We start from the raw sequence: 19,343 nt of genomic DNA on the forward strand, positions 1-19,343 counted from the left end.
TTATCTGTTGTCTGCGGTTCAGCAGACGAGGGGGATCTGCCCAAGGGAGATAAAGATTGACAAGTGACCCCCACCCCCCATCCCTCCCCCTCTCCCCAATCCCTCCCGTCTCCCACCATCTCTACTCTAGTAGCGGGCACACAGCCAGTGATGACCCTTTTTTCATCACGGTATCACAGTTTTTTTCCACCGACTAATCCGCATTCTCCTGCTATGTCATGCCGTGTTTGTGGAAAGTGGGGTGGCGGGTGGCTCTGGGCAGCTGGGCACTAGGGCAGAGACAAATTTTTAAAAAGTCTAATACAAGGACAATCAAACTTTTCACTGTCCCTCTGCAAAGTCGTCAAACATGTCATGCCATAGTACACCCCCTGCAAAATTTCAGTTTTTAGATTCAGTTTTTAGATACTGTTACACAGCCTGTCCTAATCTTAAGTTTTTCGTCATCAAGTAATCTGCATACACTGTGTGTATAGAATGGGAGTGGGAAGGTAGGAGAAGGGGAACTGGGCAGAGACAGAATCTGTCTGCAATAAAAGGACAATCAAGCTTTTCAATACCCCTCTTACCAGCAAACCCACATCACAACGCCTCATTCCCTCCGCCTCCCTTGTTCTCCTCCTCTGTCAGTGTTTTTTTTAGAAACAGTTAGGCTTTTAAACTATGCCCAGTTGTAAAATGTACCTTTCTAGTCAGCTTTGATTTAATTCCACCAAGCTTTAAGTTGCTCACTCGGCCTAAAGAGTAAGACCAAATGCTTTTGCTCATACAGCCCTCTTTTAAGTACTTGAAAAGATGTACCCTCTTATAAAAAAAAATGAGCCTGTAGTCTCTGTGGACCGTAGTATTTGCCTAAGTGGTGCTTGTCTGCTGGGACTGCCATACCTGCGCCTAGCTGGCTCATTCTCTTCAAGGTCCCCTTAATTGTTACGTTCAGGGAAGCCGACAGAGGGGGACAAAGGGGTCAGTTCTCCAAGGCCCCTAAGGAGAGGGGGGTTCCCAGAACTGGCTCCTGCTTACATTGTAAGTATTGAGTGGGGGGCGCGGAGTGGAGGGGGGCTTTCAGACGGCTTTGTCCGGGGCCCTGCCAAATCTGTCAGCAGGCCCTGTTTGCGTTGGAGACAGTCGCAGTCAGTGCACGGCTGGCCGGCCTGGCGCCACTGCATAAGGAAGCTCAATTGAAAATGTGGCGTTGGCAGCTCATTTTCCCCTTGTCAGATTTGCCCTTATTGCAGTAATTGGCTGGTCCATGAATTCGCACAGTCACTTTCGCTTGTCCCCAGTCGAGACTGTTTGCCGGTGGCTCTGTGAAGACGGGCTGCTTCGTCAAGATGAGCCACCAGTAGCTACCACTTTCGCTTGTAGCATATTGTAGAAGTGGTTCATAAAAAGCGTTATTAACACTTAGTGAATAATTAACTACTGATGAACAATGTTTTAACACATTTGTTGGAAATGTTATGTTAATATTTAATAAATAAGGTTTTTTTTTCATCACACATTTAATTTTTTGTAAATGAATAGCAAATACTCTGTTAAAGGTTGGTAAAATCTTGGAACATTAGATCGTTTGTAAAGCATTTAAAACTTAATCTATGTAAGTGACTAATAAACATTTTATAATGTTTTTGTTCATCATTGGTTAATGATTTTCTTTATGATGCTTTTTATGCATCTCTTATTACAAAGTGTTACCCTTTCGCTTGTCCCTGAGATGGTTTTCTTGGTCAAGAACAGAAGAGAACAGAGCAGGATAGAATGGAATGGAATGCTTTTGCTGTCACTATTCCAATCAACATTTTTCATCACCAGCCAAAAAGGCTAGAAGATGCTGATCTTACTAGCCAAGCACACACTCACTAATTTGGTCAAAGTGGCTAGTCAGCTTTTCTTTCCCACCAGCCAATTTTACCATCATTTGGTCGGTTGGCTGTTTGGTGTTTATTTGGAGCCCTGATTCCAATGTACAATTTATCCTTTACACATTCACATTCACAGATTGAAAGCACTTACTTTACCAACAGGCTATTAACATAGCCCAAAGCCTCACCTTATCCCTTAGGGGCGCTGCAGTACTGTAGTACGTTGTAATGGCTGGGTAGTAAAGCTCGACGGGGAGCTCATATCGGCACAAGACAACGGAGTCTGCATCACGGATAACTATGAGTGTTGCACTGTAGTCAGTGAGTGGTAGTGCGCTAGAAACGGAGCAGAAAGAAAATATCAAGAACAATAGTCGAGCAATACCATGAAACGAAGAGATGCATTTCAAATGAAGACACATTTCAAACAAAACAGTGAATTGAAGGTTCATTAGAATCCTCTATAAGCTCCCAACTATAAATGGCCGTGATTTTTATTTCCCGCTCGGAAGCAGCAGACGAAAAGGTTAACCCCCCTCCCTAAAATGAAAGGGCATGGAATTGAGGCAAACTGCCAAAATGACTGTGTCTGCCAGGGCCGCTGACCAGCTTGGTTGTGCCTGGGAGAAAGTCACCTGAAAGGCCCCCACACCAAATACACATGCCATGTAATGATGACCCAAATCTGGGCCTGGAACAACTGCAATGCAAATGTAATGAGGACCCGAATCTGGGCCCGGGACAACTGAGCCCTTTGTCTCCCCCCTTGTCGGTTTCCCTGTCTGCCATCATTGTCCTTGCGGAGCAGCTGTTCCCATGCTCGGTCCCCCCTTCCTGGCCCCCTCTCCCCTGGGCCCGGGATAACGGACCCCTTTGTCTCCCCTCCCCATGTCAGCGTCCCTGTCTCCCGCCATCGTCATAGTCATCATCATCGTCCTCGTCCCTAGGAAGCAGCCAGCGCCTCGCGGAGCAGCTGTCCCCGCGCTTTTAATTAGCTTTAATAACCATTTCAATTCCATTAGCGGATGGATGCGGCAGCGGCAGCCACCTCGTTTCATTTGCAAGCGTGGCCTCAGCCTGCCTGCCGCCACAATAACAGGCTGCCCTTTAATGCACCAGCATAACACTCACAGTCAGCGAGCCAGCCAGTCAGTCGGGCAGTCGGTCGGTCGGTTGACCCTGCAGCACACCGTGTGTGCACGCATGCATGCACGCACGCACGCACAAGTACAGATGCAAGCAGGCACGCACAGTTGCACGCACAGTTGCACACACAGTTGCACACACAGTCGCACAAACAGTCGCACACACAGTCGCACACACAGTCGCACACACAGTCGCACACACAGTCGCACACAGTCGCACACACATTCGCGCAGATGCATGCCACACACGTACACACACGTACACACACACACACACATACACACACTCACTCACTCACTCACTCACTCACTCACTCACTCACTCACTCACTCACTCACTCACTCACTCACTCACTCACTCACTCACTCACTCACACACACACACACACACACACACACACACACACACACACACACACACACACACACACACACACACACACACACACAGACACACACACACACACACATCCTTGTCTTTGCACAATGCCCCCATAAACTACTACTCCTCCCCTCCCAGAACACAGTGTTCAGTCTCAATCAGTAAACCATCTCTGCGCAGAGACACGAACACAAGCCCACAGATAGGCAAGTACATACATCATGTGTAGAAATAAAATGTGTTATTATAGTAATCAATGGAGACATTGTTTCAGTCCACTTAGCATAATGTGTGGCGCCTTCGCACAGGCTCTCTCATTTGCCCTCTCAAGGAGCAAACCTGGGAAGCCCTTTGTTTATCGTAGTGACGGGCGGCGCTCCGTCAGAAATATAGGGACATATGCTGTATTTTTCTTTTGAGTGATTTGGATTTGTATATTTCTATGCATGTAGGTTGCACTTGAAAAAGGACTAAGGTCCGAAATGTCGTGCCAATAAACAACTGGGAGCATTAACAGTGTTTCGGACATCTATCATTTACTTCAGTTATTTTATCTTGTCCTGCACCTGTGCCACTGATGTGCGCGCATTCTCTGCGCGCATTCTCTGCCTTCTTATATTTCTATGTATAACATAAGTATTACATTCATTAATATGCTGCCTGCTATCCTCTGAGTTCCATAATTGGTTTTGTGTGTGTCTGATTTCTTTCATTCTCAACCCTGGACTCTTGTGTGTGAACAACAGAGCTTGTAGAGGTTTGACCGTTGTTGCATTTGAAAGTTGAGTGTCACTCGTCACTTGGCAACATGTTATTATCATCTAGATGAAATTCTGCGGTGGGTCCCAGGCTCCGCCATTGTCCTCCTCATAAGAATGCGTGTAACCCCCCCCCCCGTGACTGTGATGGGTAGAACTGACATGGATTATGATTAAAAAAAATAATAATGATAATCATTTAAACTAACCCTAGCTTAGTTTGTGCTAGCCTCTGAATCATGCCACATACAAGAAAGCAGTTTCCAACTTCAGACAGTTGAGAACATCACCTTTTAAACAAGCTATGTCATGTTTTTGTAGGTCTAATAAAAGACTATTCTCTGGCTGTACAAAAACGTTGAAAAATTAATGTCAATCTGCTGCCAAAATTCCAAAATCAGCATGCCATTCAATGCGTTAAGGTCTATGCCTAACGTGCGCAAGGAAGGCAAAGTATACAGTGTTTCATATATCTGTTGACTTTCTGCGGATAGAATATATTGGACCAAAATACGTACGTAGCAAATATGCATGCACCACCCCTCCCCCTCCTTACCTCGGCTTAGCCTTTGGAGAGCGGAGGCAGTGCATGCATCTCCATATTAGCCTTCACTTCTCTGTCACGTCATTGAAGAGGGTCTGCAGCTCCACACACACACACACACACACACACACACACACACACACTTCACCCGTCTTAACCCCCATCATCTCTACTCAGACGACCAACCCATAATGCATAGACGGCCGTCCCATAATGCATTTCCTTTCAACACAGTTGTCCCCCCCCTCAAGTACTTCCTTTGAACATATTGTTCTCTATACTGCTGTGCATAGGCCAAGGCCAGCATTTCAATTTGGGGCAAAAGAAAGAGATATTGAATGAAGGAAGGGAAATAAATCTAAGACTGTTGTCCTCCATGACTTTTCGCAGCGAGTCTTCGCCTTTCAGCAATCATGGTGTATATACATGTTGTTTTTCAAAAAAGAAACATTTATTTAAGTGTTAAGTTAAGTGTTTATTTTTCCTTGATTCATTGATTATTTTATGTTATTATTCGATTAGGAGATTTTGCCATGTTGGACCAATGAACAGTAGGCCTTAACTGGAGAGAAGACTCTGGAGCAGTAGAGATGTACTTTTCTTGTTGTCGAGAAATGCACGCTAGGAGTAGTATGGAGAGAAGAACCTGGGGTGCATTTCTCGAAACCATAACTTAACTTAACTTAACCGAAACGTAACTACGTTAGCTACTTTGTTGTTTGGAATGCAATTTCCCATTGGCAACAACCCAAGTTGCTAACTGGCTAACAACTACGCTTTTGAGAAACGCACCCCTGGTTAGCTGAAGCCTTGATTACAGACAGGTGCAGGCCTATGCGGTGTGGCATCAAGCTATTGGCATCCATACTCCCATTTCCCATTCCATGAACTATTTACAAGGACAAAGAAGAAACAATAGGGGTGTGTTCCAATATGCGACCTTGCATCCTCCACTTGTGCTTGTGGCCACGTACCGGGAAGTAATACGTCGTGATGACATCACTGACAACAGCATTATATTTCAATATCTCGCAAAAGCTCAATTGTAAAGTCTTTTTCTCATTTTCAAACAAGATGGTAAATGAAGAATAGTCCCCCAAAAATTGTTTTGTCTATGCTGACAGCGGGGGGAAACTTAATTGTTTTCTCCACGGAGGCGGGGCATCAGCAAAATGTGAGGCCACAAGCACAAGTGAAGGACGCAAGGTCGCATATTGGAACGCAGCTTGTGTCTTCTTTGCCTTTTTAAGAACAGTATTTTCCTTCTTGTAACTTTTTGTAATATTTCCCTCTCACACATGATTCCCCAGTGCGGGGGTGTGAATGCTGTCCAATGTCCACAACAAATGCAATCCTGAATTTACATAATTTGTTTCATTTCACAACATCCTCCGCGGCACTCTGACATCACAACAAGGAGGGACACAGGTGCGGCTCAAACTCCGAAATGGGCATAAACTTCACTTGTGAAGGAAATGAGATGATAAAACTGCAGCTAGGGAGACCGACTGGCTGGGTGGATAATACAGTTCTGGTTGGAGTTGAAGTCGTATACACACACACACACACACACACACACACACACACACACGGACACACACGGACACACACGGACACACACGGACACACACGGACACACACACACGGACACACACACACGGACACACACACACGGACACACACACACACACACACACACACACACACACACAAAACAGACACACAGGCTCACACACACACACACGAAACGGACACAGACACACACACACGACACAGACACACACACACACACACACGAAACGGACACAGACACACACACACGACACAGACACACACACACACACACACACTCCTGAAACGCTGTCCCCTATCCCCTTATCTCTGTAATCATAGTGTTCAGTCTGGCCCCTGTCTCAGCATCCCAGCCCAGTCTGCTCTGAAATTCTCAGTTCTGCTCCATTTATCTCTCTCTCCCTCTCTCTCTCTCTCTCTCTCTCTCTCCCTCTCTCTCTCTCTCTCTCTCTCTCTCTCTCTCTCTCTCTCTCTCTCTCTCATTCTCCTGACACTCCAAATCCCCACAGACAAGATAGGCACTGCATTAATGATTTGTCTCTCTCTTTCTCTTTCTCTTTCTCTCTCTCTCTCTCTCTCTCTCTCTCTCTCTCTCTCTCTTTCTCTTTCTTTTTCTCTTTCTCTCTCTCTCTCTCTCTCTCTCTCTCTCTCTCTCTCTCTCTCTCTCTCTCTCTCCTGTTCCCTTCTTTTGTCTTCTCCAACTCTTCTTCATCCCTATCCATCTCTCTCTGTCTATGTCCCTTGCTCTCTATCTGTGTCCCTTTCTGACTGTCTGCTTGTCTCTTCTCTCTCTTCACCCCCCTCTTCCTCCCTCTCTCCTCTCTCTATTCCTGTGTCCCTCGCTTCCTCTCTCTCTCTGCTTTTCTATTCTTCTGCCATCTTTTGCTTTTTGTTTCTTTTGCTCCCTCATCTCTTTCTCTTTCTCTCCCCCCCTCTCCCTCACTCCATCTCTCACTCTCACTCGCTCCCTCTCTCTCTCTCACTCGCTCCCTCTCTCTCTCTCCCTCTCTCCCTCCCTTCTCTCTCTCTGCTCTTGTGTTTTTGTTCGCCCTGCAGATCACGAATGTCATGGTGCCCTTCATGTTTAAGTATGCCGTGGACGAACTCAACCAGATGTCGGGACACATGTTGAACCTGAGCGACGCGCCAAACACAGTGGCTACCATGGCAACGGCTGTCCTGATTGGCTGTGAGTTCATACACCCACCCTCCCCCACCCTCCCACGTTGTGTTGCTCTCTCCCCTCGGCAGGTGTTGACTTCATCTTGCGTAGCGAAAGCTCATATTATGTAGCAACTGACCTTTCCCCACCCCCTCCTCAGGTTTTTTTTTGTCTTACTTTTTTTCCGTTTAATTTTTTTTGGGGGTGGATTTATATTGCTCTGTTTGTCCCTTCCCCCTCCCCGTCCTCCTTTGTGCTCCCTCCCTCCCTCCCCTCATTCCCTTAGCACAGGTTGTGTATATTGCTCTGTTTGTAGGGCGCCGATACTTGCTTATTGTACTCGTATGCTCATTATGCTCAATTGTACTCATACTTGTGCTTGTCAAACACTTGTCGATACCAGGCACCGATACTGCTATTGCATCTCATCACGTTCCATTGACTTGAAAGCAGCATGGGAAAAAGGGCCGCCTCATACATTTATTATCATTTTAAATCTACATGAAAATGAACGATAAAACAAATATCACGGGTGGAGAAACAGGGCTGTGCATTATTTTAATTGTATGTTGGGGGTAAAAGGATCTGTATTGGTAATTGGTATCGGTAAGTACAGACATGAATGTACTCGTACCCATATCGGTTTTCAAAAAAGGTGGTATTGCGCATCCCTATATGTTTGTTTGTCCTCTCTTCCACCCCTACCTCCCTCCATCATTCCATCCCCCTCCCCTCCCCCCCATCCCTCTCTCCCTCCACCCCTTCCACCCTCCATCATTCCATCTCTCCACCCCTCCCCCTCATCCCTATCTCCCTCTCCCCTTTTGCGCAGGCAGGTCGTGCTTTATTCAGGAGTGAGTGGTTCTGGGCATCTGCTCCAGTTGTGTGCAGCTCATTTGCTCAGGGTCACCCCGTGTTCATCTTTTGAATGTGCAATGGCTTTTGACCGACCGACCGACCGCCTGCTGTGTGTGTGTCTGTGTCTGTGCCTGTTTGTGTGTCTGTTTTTTTGAGTGTTTGTGTGTGTCTTTGTGTTTTGTGTGTGTGTTTGTGTTTTGTGTGAGTGTGTGTGTTTTTTTTTCTGTGAGTGTGTGTTCCCCTTGGTTGATCTGAGCATTGTCTCCAGCCATCAGCGGAGGATTATGACGCCCTGACCCTTAATGCACTGGTCTCTGTGTGTGTGTGTGTGTGTGTGTGTGTGTGTGCGTGTGTGTGTGTGTGTGTGTGTGTGTGTGTGTGTGTGTGTGTGTGTGTGTGTGTGTGTGTGTGTGTGTGTGTGTGTGTGTGTGTGTGTGTGTGTGTGTGTGTGTGTGTGTGCGTGTGCGTGAGTGTGTGTGTGTGTGTGTGTGTGTGTGTGTGCGCGTGTGTGTGTGTGCGTGCTGCTGGTCATTCAACTGACATACTAGATGTTAGAAAGGCAGGTGCTACTTCTTCTCGACTTTCACTTGTGTGTCTGTGTGTGTGTGTGTGTGCGCGTGTGCGTGTGTGTGTGTGTGTGTGTGTTTTTTTCTTTCAGTGCAGGTTTAAATAAGGCTTTTGGCTTTGACTGCAAACTCTAGGGTCTGTAATGCACTCGTCTCGGCTCGTGTTTACGCCTCTGTGTTTCTCTCTGTCTCCTCCCTTACCCCCTTGAAGCAATGAGATATGAAAATGACTTTCAAGTAAAAAAAATCTACGTGATGTAACAGAAAGAGAGGCGGAGAAGCGGAGGCCGAGGCGAAAAGAGATTCCAGGTGTTGTTTTTAATACCGATGAAGATATTTTTTCCCCTTGAAGAGAGAGAGAGAACTGCTATGAATTGTTAAACAGCCAAGCAGAAGTCTTGCGCACTTTGTTTTTTGTCCCAAAATCAAACCCCATACCAGTCTTTTTTTTGCTGCCTTCAAGTTTTCCTACTCTCCCATTTGTGTGTGTGAGTGCGTGCGCGCGTGTGTGTGTGTGCATGTGTTCTTTCGTGCGTATGCACTTGTGTGCTGTTGTCTTTTCTCTGTGTGTGTGCACTGCAGAAAATGTGCCTGTGCCCAAGCCAAATGTCCTCTGAAAGCCACCTGTCTAATTTTTGGATGTCTGCTTCGATTTAAAATAAATAAATAAATAAATAGACAACCAGAGAGAGACAGATTTTTTTTTTAAACAGAATTGTGCATAAGGAGCCGCGGCCATTTTGTGGCTCGCTGTTGCAAGGAGTAAAAAAAAAGTGTTGTATGTGTGTGTGTGTATGTGTGTTGTAAGTTGTGTGTGTGTGTCAGGAATCTCTAAATGCTTGCAGGCTGGGGTGTAACTGCCCTCGGAGCCGCTGCTGTTTTAATGAGCTGCATTAGGGTTCAGCCACTCTGTGTGTGTGTGTGTGTGTGTGTGTGTGTGTGTGTGTGTGTGTGTGTGTGTGTGTGTGTGTGTGTGTGTGTGTGTGTGTGTGTGTGTGTGTGTGTGTGTGTGTGTGTGTGTGTGTGTGTGTGTGTGTGTGTGTGTGTGTGTGTGTGTATACTTGTACCAATGTAGTTGTGTGTGTGCGCGTTAGGCTGTGTTTTCTGTGTTGTGTGTGTGTGTGCTTCTTTTGCCGACAGTGTGTGTGTGTGTGTGTGTGTGTGTGTGTGTGCTTCTTGTGCCGACAGTGTGTGTGTGTGTGTTTGGTTGTGCCTATGTGTGTGTATTTGTATGTGTGTGTGTGTGTTTAGGGTTGCAGGGTACGGTTGGAGTAATTAGCGCTCCGCCACGTTTCTTGTTTTAAGCTCTGGCAACGCTAGCGAGCGCTAGCATATGATATGAAAGATGGCCGCAGGGGGGCTGCAGGGAGACTGTAGGACGTCCAGTACAAAGTGTGAAGCGCTCAGGCCGCTCATGCACCATTACGTATGCAAAAGAGTGTGTGTGTGTGTGTGTGTGTGTAGCGGTGTGTCTTTGTAGCTGTGTGTCTTTTTGCATGTGTGGGTACCCGTTCTTGTGTGTGTGCGTGCGCGTGCGTGTTGCCGTTTGTGTGCGTGTTGTATGTTTGTGTATGTGCCTAGGGTTGCATGGACACTGGTGTGTGTGTGTGTGTGTGTGTGTGTGTGTGTGTGTGTGTGTGTGTGTGTGTGTGTGTGTGTGTGTGTGTGTGTGTGTGTGTGTGTGTGTGTGTGTGTGTGTGTGTGTGTGTGTCTGTTCGTTCGTAAGTGTGTGTGTCTGTGGCTGTTCGTTCGTCTCTGTGTGTGTGTTTGTGTGTGTGTGTGTGTGTGTGTTCGTGTATGTGCCTAGGGGCTAGGGTTGCATGGATCCTGAGTGTGTCTGTGTGTGTGTGTTTTCTGTGTGAGTGTGTGTTGGTGTGTGTTTAGGGTTGCATGGACCCTGGGGCCGGGTTGAGGCGTTTTTCCTGGAAAGATGCATCGGCGAGTGGCGTGAACACGTACTCCCTGACTCACGCTGTTCCTAAACACCCCCCATCCCCCCACCCCCTCCCCTTTAGGGGGTGCCCCCATAGCTGATTCACTCGCTGCCCCGTGTTCCGAAAGGCAATCTGTGGCCATGGTGACCGTCGGTGAGAGAAATATTGTTTACTAAAAACAGTGGACCGAGAAACAGAACAGAGGGAAAGTGGAGCTGTTATTACAAAGGGCTTTTTACACTAAATGCAGCAGCATCATCATTTGGACTGTCAGCTAGGCTAATACTTTGTACAATTTCGAACCAAGTCGCTTTTAGAATGCGGTGGTGCAATCACGCTGGAAGCAGCATAATCGATCGATGGTCGTTGTTAAAGCATTTTCTTCCATAAACTGGCTTGAAGAGGGACCTGTATGCCAGTGTCGCTTGTTACCAGTGCCATCGCAGCTTCCTATGGCTAGTCGGAGATGCATGCGGCCACTGGAGAACATTTTATTTGGCCTGTGGGCTCATTTTAAATGTGTGAAAAGTGTAAACAATAGGGATGTAAATAAAATCGAAGTATCAATGTATCTGAAGTATCGACCGGCGATTTAATCGAATCGCATCGTATCGTGGGGCATTCTTAAGAATCGAAAAGAATGGAATCGCTGACCCCTGTGCAATGCCCTAGCTCCATAACACAATAGTAGTGGAAAATCAAATCGAACCGAATCGCATTGGGGAATTCTTAAGTATCGAAAAAAAATCGAATCCCTGATTTAAGAAATCGATACTGTATCGTATCGTCATAAAGGCTGTGATTTACACCCCTAGTAAACAAGGAATACTGCCTGTACATTCCATGTTGTTGCTTAACGCCTCCCACTTAGTACCATGTTCAAATGGACAACCTATTGGCTGTAGAATGTTTTTATTTATTTATTTATTTATTTATGTGTTTATTTATTTACGAAAACGGTTGGAGTGTTGGATTGCTCCATTGTGTCAGACAGTATCCCAATCCTATTATGTCTAACACAAAAGGGGGAGCTAGCTTGAGGCCTAACCTAGGCCAAGGGAGTGCTCTCTTAGTTCTATACACTCATTCATACACTCACTCTCCTTGCAAGCTGACCGCCTTCTCTCTCTCTCTCTCTCTCTCTCTCTCTCTCTCTCTCTCTCTCTCTCTCTCTCTCTCTCTCTCTCTCTCGCTAGTGCATTAAGTACAGCAGGCTAGGCTGATTGCGAGACCTGCACCACTGCTGGCGTCTTTTCAATTTGCATGCTTCAAACGTCCAGGACGCCAATGAGCCTACCGTATGGCCAATTTGGCCCCTTTGTGTCAGAAGTGTATGTGCAGTCTGTGACTGAAAGAGGCATATAGCATGTGAAGGCAGTCAATGTTCCTAATAAAGGAAAAGAAGGCATTGTTTAGATTGTGTAGATTGCGAAGTGCAGTAGCTGAGGTGGTGGCTTTGAGTGAGAGATTACTGAGGGACTTGACTGGACAAGGTGTTTGCTTTTTTCCCCTTCCAGAGCTATAAGGTGCTTTCAGAGCCTTAGGTGCTTCAGGATATTGAATGGAATTTTCTCTGCAGCTCTGAACAGTTTCTGCACTCAATGATTAAGGCTTTCTACGGCAAGGACAAAAAATGCCTTTTCATCCCTGTTTTGATTAAGCGCTTTCATGGATCTTTATATACGTGTATACTGTTAATGTACTTCCAATGGTGGGGTTCAGGGGTAGTGATGGTGACCTGTGCATGCGTGTGTGTGTGTGTTTTTTTTTGCACACGCTCGCTGGTGAGATCGTGTTTGTGTCAATACAGTCATACCTAAGCCCATTATGTTCACCTGTTTTCTACCCATGTTTCACGAGTAGGCTGTGTATATGTGTTTATGTGAGATGTCATTGTGTAATGTGAAATGTATTACCTGCCACTGCAAAAGCGAAGCATTTGTGTGTAGATACCAGTATTGTGTTTTAAGTTGAGTTATTGATGCTATAGATCATATTTTGCCTTTTATCCCTCCTCCCTTAAGCCTGTTTGTCTTGTTATGCCTTGTTAACACGCGACGCTGCTAGTTGTTCGATACTTCTCGCTTGTGCATTGGCAGTTAAAGCCGCGGGAACGTTTAGCGAACGTTCCATGAGAGAGTGGAGAGTAGGCGAATGAACGAGTAGCGAGTAACTAGCAGCGACTTACAAGTGTGAACGAGGCTTTAGACGGCGTTCTTCGATGAGCTGCGCAACACGGTGTTCGAAAAGGTGGCGTAGAGCTCCATCCATCTGGCCGTGTGTGAGTGTGTTTGTGTGTTTTAGAAGTGAATAATAACACGTGTGTGTGTGTGTGGTCTCTCTTCCCCATCAAGATGGTGTGTCGCGAGCCGGCTCTGCGCTCTTCAACGAGCTGCGTAACGCGGTGTTCGGCAAGGTGGCGCAGAGCTCCATCCGGCGCATTGCCAAGAATGTCTTCCTGCACCTGCACAACCTGGACCTGGGTTTCCACCTGAGTCGCCAGACGGGGGCGCTGTCCAAGGCCATCGACCGCGGCACGCGCGGCATCAGCTTCGTGCTCAGCGCGCTGGTCTTCAACCTGGGGCCCACCGCCTTCGAGATGGCTCTCGTCAGCGCTATCCTGGTACTACACACACAGACACACACACGCGCGCGTACACGCACAAACACACAGACACCCAGACACAGGCACGCACACACGCACACACGCACACACGCACACACGCACACACGCACACACGCACACACACACACACACACACACACACACACACACACACACACACCACTGTGCGCACGTTTCTGTTCTTCATGCATTGTGCAAATTAGAGATCCAGAGAAGGCCACTTATGGTAATTCCAATTCTGTGTATTTGTCTGCTGTGCGTTTCCATTTGTATGTATAGCTGCCTGCATGTGCTGCCATCCCTCACCCCAACACACACGCACGGGTGCACACACACACACACACACATGCGATCACACACGCTCACACATGCGATCACATATGCACACACACAAACACCCCTCACCTCTACGCACGCACACAAACTCAAACACACACACACACACACACACACACACACACACACACACTCCACACACACACACACACACACACACACACACACACACACACACACACACACACACACACACACACACACACACCCCTCACCCCTCACCCCTCACACACACACACACACACACACACACACACACACACACACACACACACCTCCTCTCCTTCTAGTCCACCGCCGTGTTCTCATTCCCCACCAGCGCTGTGCGTGTGTAATTAACTCACCCGAGATCGTTATTGTCAGTGCACCCTAACGAGGCTCGACTGCAGCTCTCGCCACGTTGGAAGACATTAGCTTAACTGAACTGAACTACACCCCTGCCGCACACACACTCTCACATACATACGCGCGCACACACACATACGCACGCACGCACACGCACACACACATCCACCCCCTCTCTCTCCCTCTCTTCTCCTACCCCCTATTAAGTCTGTCTGCGTGTTGGAAAATTAGAACAAAAAATGTTCCATGCATGGGTCACTCTGGGATTCCTTCATTATTACGTTTCCCCTGGTTTTCATGTTCACCCAGGCTTTTATGTTGAGTAAACTGGAATTGTTTATGGTGTCACGCATGAAGAACTGTGTTCTTCGTTTCCTACATACAATGGCAGAATCTTTATTTAAGTTTAGCTGCTTGTGTATTAATTCCTTCATTCCTTCATTCCTTCATTCATTCATTCATTAATTTATTTATTTACCGGTATTGATTGATTGACTTCAAATTCAATACCCTGACGGTGTGAGGAGAGTTGGAGTGTGTGGAAGAAGTTGGCCAGACATGATAGGAAGTCGATGGAATTAAAATGGCCACCAACTTCCCATCCCATCACCCCTTTAACCGGACGAAACTCTTTACGAACCGTCTCTACCTTATCAATTGTCTTTGCCGGGGTCACTGTCGCGGTTAATTACTGTGTTTTGCTCTCTGTGTCTTTTGCAGTATTACAAGTGTGGACCGCAGTTCGCTGCTGTCACCCTGGGCACCTTGTCAGCTTACACCGCCTTCACGGTCGCCGTCACACAGTGGAGGTAAAAGCCAATGACTCTATGAATGACGGTATCAGCCATGTTCGGTTTTTTTTCACTGTTTTCCTTGGAATTGGTTTTAAAAGAACTGCTGTATACAGTCCTTCAAGTGTCATGTTAATATAAACCTTAACCCTTTATAGGGCGCACAAAATATTTTAAAAATTCAACATTTCAAAGTTTTACAGGCTCCAGACAACTGCTGATTGGTCAAATGTCCTGAATATCACTATATGTGTGAATTTCTCTTGATTAATATGATATATCCCACTTGTTTGTACACCCTTGTAGAGAGGCATGGCAGGAGCATTTGTAATAGGTTGGGAAGTGATCAGAAGGGATCAAATATAGTCACTTGCCCTATAAAGTTGAGCCTATTATAAATATACATTTTGTTATCTAGAGTTGCGGCGGTTATGATTTAAAAAAATAATGTCTACAATAGACGCAATAACATATATTTGACAGTGGTAATTATGAAAGATCATTGATCAAAGTATCACACACTCTCACACGCATGCATCAACCACGACATTAAGACGTTGAAATATTTGTGTCTGTTTTATGCCAGTGTTTCTTAAGTAATAATAAGCAAAAGCAAGTGATAATCTGTTAATAGCCAGAGATGGTACTTTTTTCTTTCTTAACTGTTCATGGTGGTTGGTGACTGTCTATTCAAACACCCCAACAGTTCATCTATGTATGTATGTATAGGTCAAAATGATTGCTTGGTATGTTTTTAAATACTTCTTCTAATCTATTAGGCCTTCAGTAGAGAATGGTATGTAGAAAGGTGCTGTGATTGATTGCGTTGTGATTGTGTTGCTGTTCCCTCGCAGGACGCGCTTCAGGATCGAGATGAACAAAGCTGACAATGAGGCCGGCAACGCCGCCATTGACTCACTGCTCAACTACGAGACAGTCAAGGTGAGGAGTGAGGACGCTGTTTTTCTCACACATGCTTTTTGGTTCAGACTGATAGAAAGGTATGCACACAGACATGCACGTGCACACACACACACACACACACACACACACACACACACACACACACACACACACACACACACACACACACACACACACACACACACACACACACACACACACACACGCACGCACGCACGCGCACGCACACACACACACACACGCACACGTGTGCATGCACACTCGCTCGCATTCACACGCACGCACATGCACACTCGCTCGCATTCACACGCGTGCACGCACACACACGTGCGCACACACACACACACACACACACACACACACACACACACACACACACACACACACACACACACACACACACACACACACACACACACACACACGAACACTCAAGCCTCGGCCAGATGACACCGCAACGCGGGTTTTTTTGAATCCGAGTTGCAATAAAGTTGCAACCATACAGCCTGTTTCAGTGAAAAATTCGGGTCCTAATGACAACGACAGGCTTGCTTCAGAATACACATTTCTTTATCTGAAGTTGTTGAGAACAAAAGTATTCGCTAATGGCCGTGATCGCCCACTCTTATCATGCAAATGACCTCTGACAGTGCCAGAAAGTTTCACATTTTTTTTAACAGACCCAGCGAATTTTGTTTTCGATCTACAGACATATGCCATGGCTTGTTTAAAAGCTGAAGATCTTAGCTTTTTATTACTAAAAACGATACATGTCTAGCCTCTCCCATTCCGAAGTTATGTCCATTTTAAGCGACGGATAGTTTAACAAAAAATAGCGTCATTTCCCCCCTTTGTAAAAAGCGAAAGACGGTTTTATTATGCGCTTTACTCTCCGCAAACGCGTACATAGCAGGTTCAGAATATCAGAATGTGCTAGCTGCATAATTGAACATTACTAGATGCCACAGAGACAAGTTAGATAAAACAACAGACTGTGCTGAATCATGCTGCTTAGCACCATGCTTCGTGACGAAGTTGCTCTTACAAGAATAAGCATGCATGCTGCAACTTCTGGAATATTTTGGAAGACATTAGAACAATCACCAGGGAGTTTACAGTCTACATAACTGGTTGGCCCTCACGAAGTTGTAAGTCTGATGTCTTTACTCCTTTCATTAGTTAAGTAGGCCTATGATGTTTTGTATGCAGGAGTAGAATGTCAAGTTACTAAAGGAATTTCTTATCCCAACATGTGTACTAGCATTTGCTGCTAGCCGACTTTTTTTCAAAACCAGCATCGCATAGTTGTTATTTTTCATTATGCTGAAGTGAGTGCTACGTGGAAAAATAGGCTACCAGCTTTGCGCATGTGGCACCTTGTGTAGCTTGTGGAGTGACTAGAGTAGCGAATCATTGCCATTTAGGCATCTGTCGATTGTGTTCTACACTTTATGCTGCTTTTTTTTAATTTGAGAAGTTTAAACTAAGGTGTTGAATACCAATACCGGGCAGGTATTTCTCCCTCCTCTGGAGGCTGCTGCGCGCTCACCGCTTCTCCTTCTCTTTCGGCCCATTACGCCTGTTTCAACTAGTGACCTATACATAATATGCATTGCTGATAACTGTTTGGGTGCGCAGTTAAAAGATAATATGAAGCTTTGCTTCGTGTTAGTCAGGGTTTTTTTTTGAAGATTTTGAACACGAGTGACCCACACTAGGCAGTTTGAAACGTAAAATATTGACCGTGGTAGAAATGGAAGAGTCTCCACAGTCCACACAAACCGTTGTCTGATGATGCCATTGTGCATGGAATTAATGTTGTGTGCAAAGTTAGTGGTCACTGTTAAGATACCTCACTGTTTTGGCCATGTGGCTGTGACGCAGATGTAAACAAATCCGTTTCGCCTGGAACAATGGCAACGCAAACGCCTGCGTTACTCGATTTTGGCACTCTGGAACCCATTATTCAAAAAACTCGTTTTGGCCCACGTTTCTGGTGGGTTTCATATGGTTAGTCCATGGGAACGTTATCACTGGCATAGAAAATCATTCCCGTATAGCTAGCCCCTTACTCAATGCACACTCCTACACTGGTTATTGTCTCGTTTGTTGAGTTGAAGAAGGTGTGGGTGTCCATGTCCTTAATCTCCTTAGGTTGCATTGCCTCTTGCTCCCCACTCAATGAGTGCGTTCCAATATGCGACCTTGCGTCCTCCACTTGTGCTTGTGACCTCGTACCAGGAAGTAACATCACTGACAACAGCATTATATTTCAATATCTCGCGAAAGCTCAATTGTAAGGTCCTTTTCTCATTTTCAAACAGGATGGTGAATGAAGAATAGTCCACCCCCCATTGTTTTGGCTAGGCTGACAGCGGGGAAACTTTATTGTTTTCTCCACGGAGGAGGGGCCAGGAGGCGGGGCGAGGCCACAAGCACAAGTGGAGGACGCAAGGTCACATATTGGAATGCACCCAATGCCTACATTTCTGACCTCCCTCTCTCCATCATGTTCATTCCAAAAATCGTCCATTAGAGAAAGATTTCCCAAACTCCGCCCACCCATTGCAAAGGAGTGTGCTCAACATTGGTCTCCTAAGGGGGCGTTGTCCCCTCCTCCTTCTTCTTCTGTTTTTGTGGTGTTTAGTGGAGGTTTGCACAAGCTGTGTGCTACTGCCATCTACAGCGCCAATGGAACTTATTATCAACCTAAGGTCTCCAAAGGTCTCCTAACCGAAAGGTGTCCTAAAGGGGCGTTCACCTGAGGTGAAATGGATCCTGTACATGAACGAGCCTGGGGTATCTTTGTCTACTGAAGAAAATGTTCGTTCATACTTTCCTTTCATTACGTTACACTTAGCTGACACTTTTATCCAGAGCGACTTAGTTATATAGGCCTACAGGGTTTTGGTTACAGTCCCTGGAGCAATGTGGGGTTGGAAGTCTTGCACTTCAGCCATGGATGGAGGTGTGGTGTGAGGGAAGGTCGGGATTCGAACCTGCCATCGTCTGATTTTAAGTCCCACCTCCCTAACCATTAGGCCACAGCTCACCTTTTCTCCTTCCCTCCTCTCTTTTCTCCTTCCCTCCACCTCTTTCACTGTCTCTATCGTTCTCTCGTTTGCCCTTTTCCCTCCCTCTCTCCTCCTCTCCTCTCCTCCTCTATCCCTCACTCCCTCTGTGTCTCCCTTCTTAATCACTATAACCGTCCCACTTCCACTCTAACCCCTTTCTCCATCTCTTCCTCTTTTCCTCTCTCCCTCTCTTCCCTCTCTCTTCCTATCTCCCTCTCCCTCTCTTCCCTCCCTCTCTTCCTCTCTTTCCCCTCTCTCTCTCCCTCTCCCCTCTCTCTCTCCCTCTCTTCTTCTCTCCCTCTTCCCATCTCCCTCTCCTTCCTCCCTCCCTCTATGTCTCTCTCCATCCCCTCTCTCCATCCTTGCTTCCTCTCTGGCTCTGACGGGGTCCTGCAGGGTGGGCTAATTGAAGATGAAGCAGTGGTCGCATTTTAGCGCTTATTTTCTGAAAAGATGGAGCCATT

The 19,343-nt window shown here is 46.3% G+C and overlaps 1 protein-coding gene across 1 annotated transcript in view; it reads left to right on the forward strand.

Moving 5' to 3' along the window:
* The window catches only part of abcb7 (ATP-binding cassette, sub-family B (MDR/TAP), member 7), a 76,011-nt gene that overhangs the window by 12,839 nt on the left and 43,829 nt on the right, over window positions 1-19,343 (forward strand). The window contains exons 5-8 of the mRNA XM_063190129.1: window positions 7,320-7,452; window positions 13,138-13,406; window positions 14,811-14,899; window positions 15,736-15,823. Of these exons, the coding sequence (XP_063046199.1) occupies window positions 7,320-7,452; window positions 13,138-13,406; window positions 14,811-14,899; window positions 15,736-15,823 (579 nt within the window). The remainder of the gene's footprint in view (window positions 1-7,319; window positions 7,453-13,137; window positions 13,407-14,810; window positions 14,900-15,735; window positions 15,824-19,343) is intronic.

The sequence above is a fragment of the Engraulis encrasicolus genome, chromosome 23 (genome assembly GCF_034702125.1).
Source record: "Engraulis encrasicolus isolate BLACKSEA-1 chromosome 23, IST_EnEncr_1.0, whole genome shotgun sequence".
Lineage (NCBI taxonomy): Eukaryota > Metazoa > Chordata > Actinopteri > Clupeiformes > Engraulidae > Engraulis > Engraulis encrasicolus.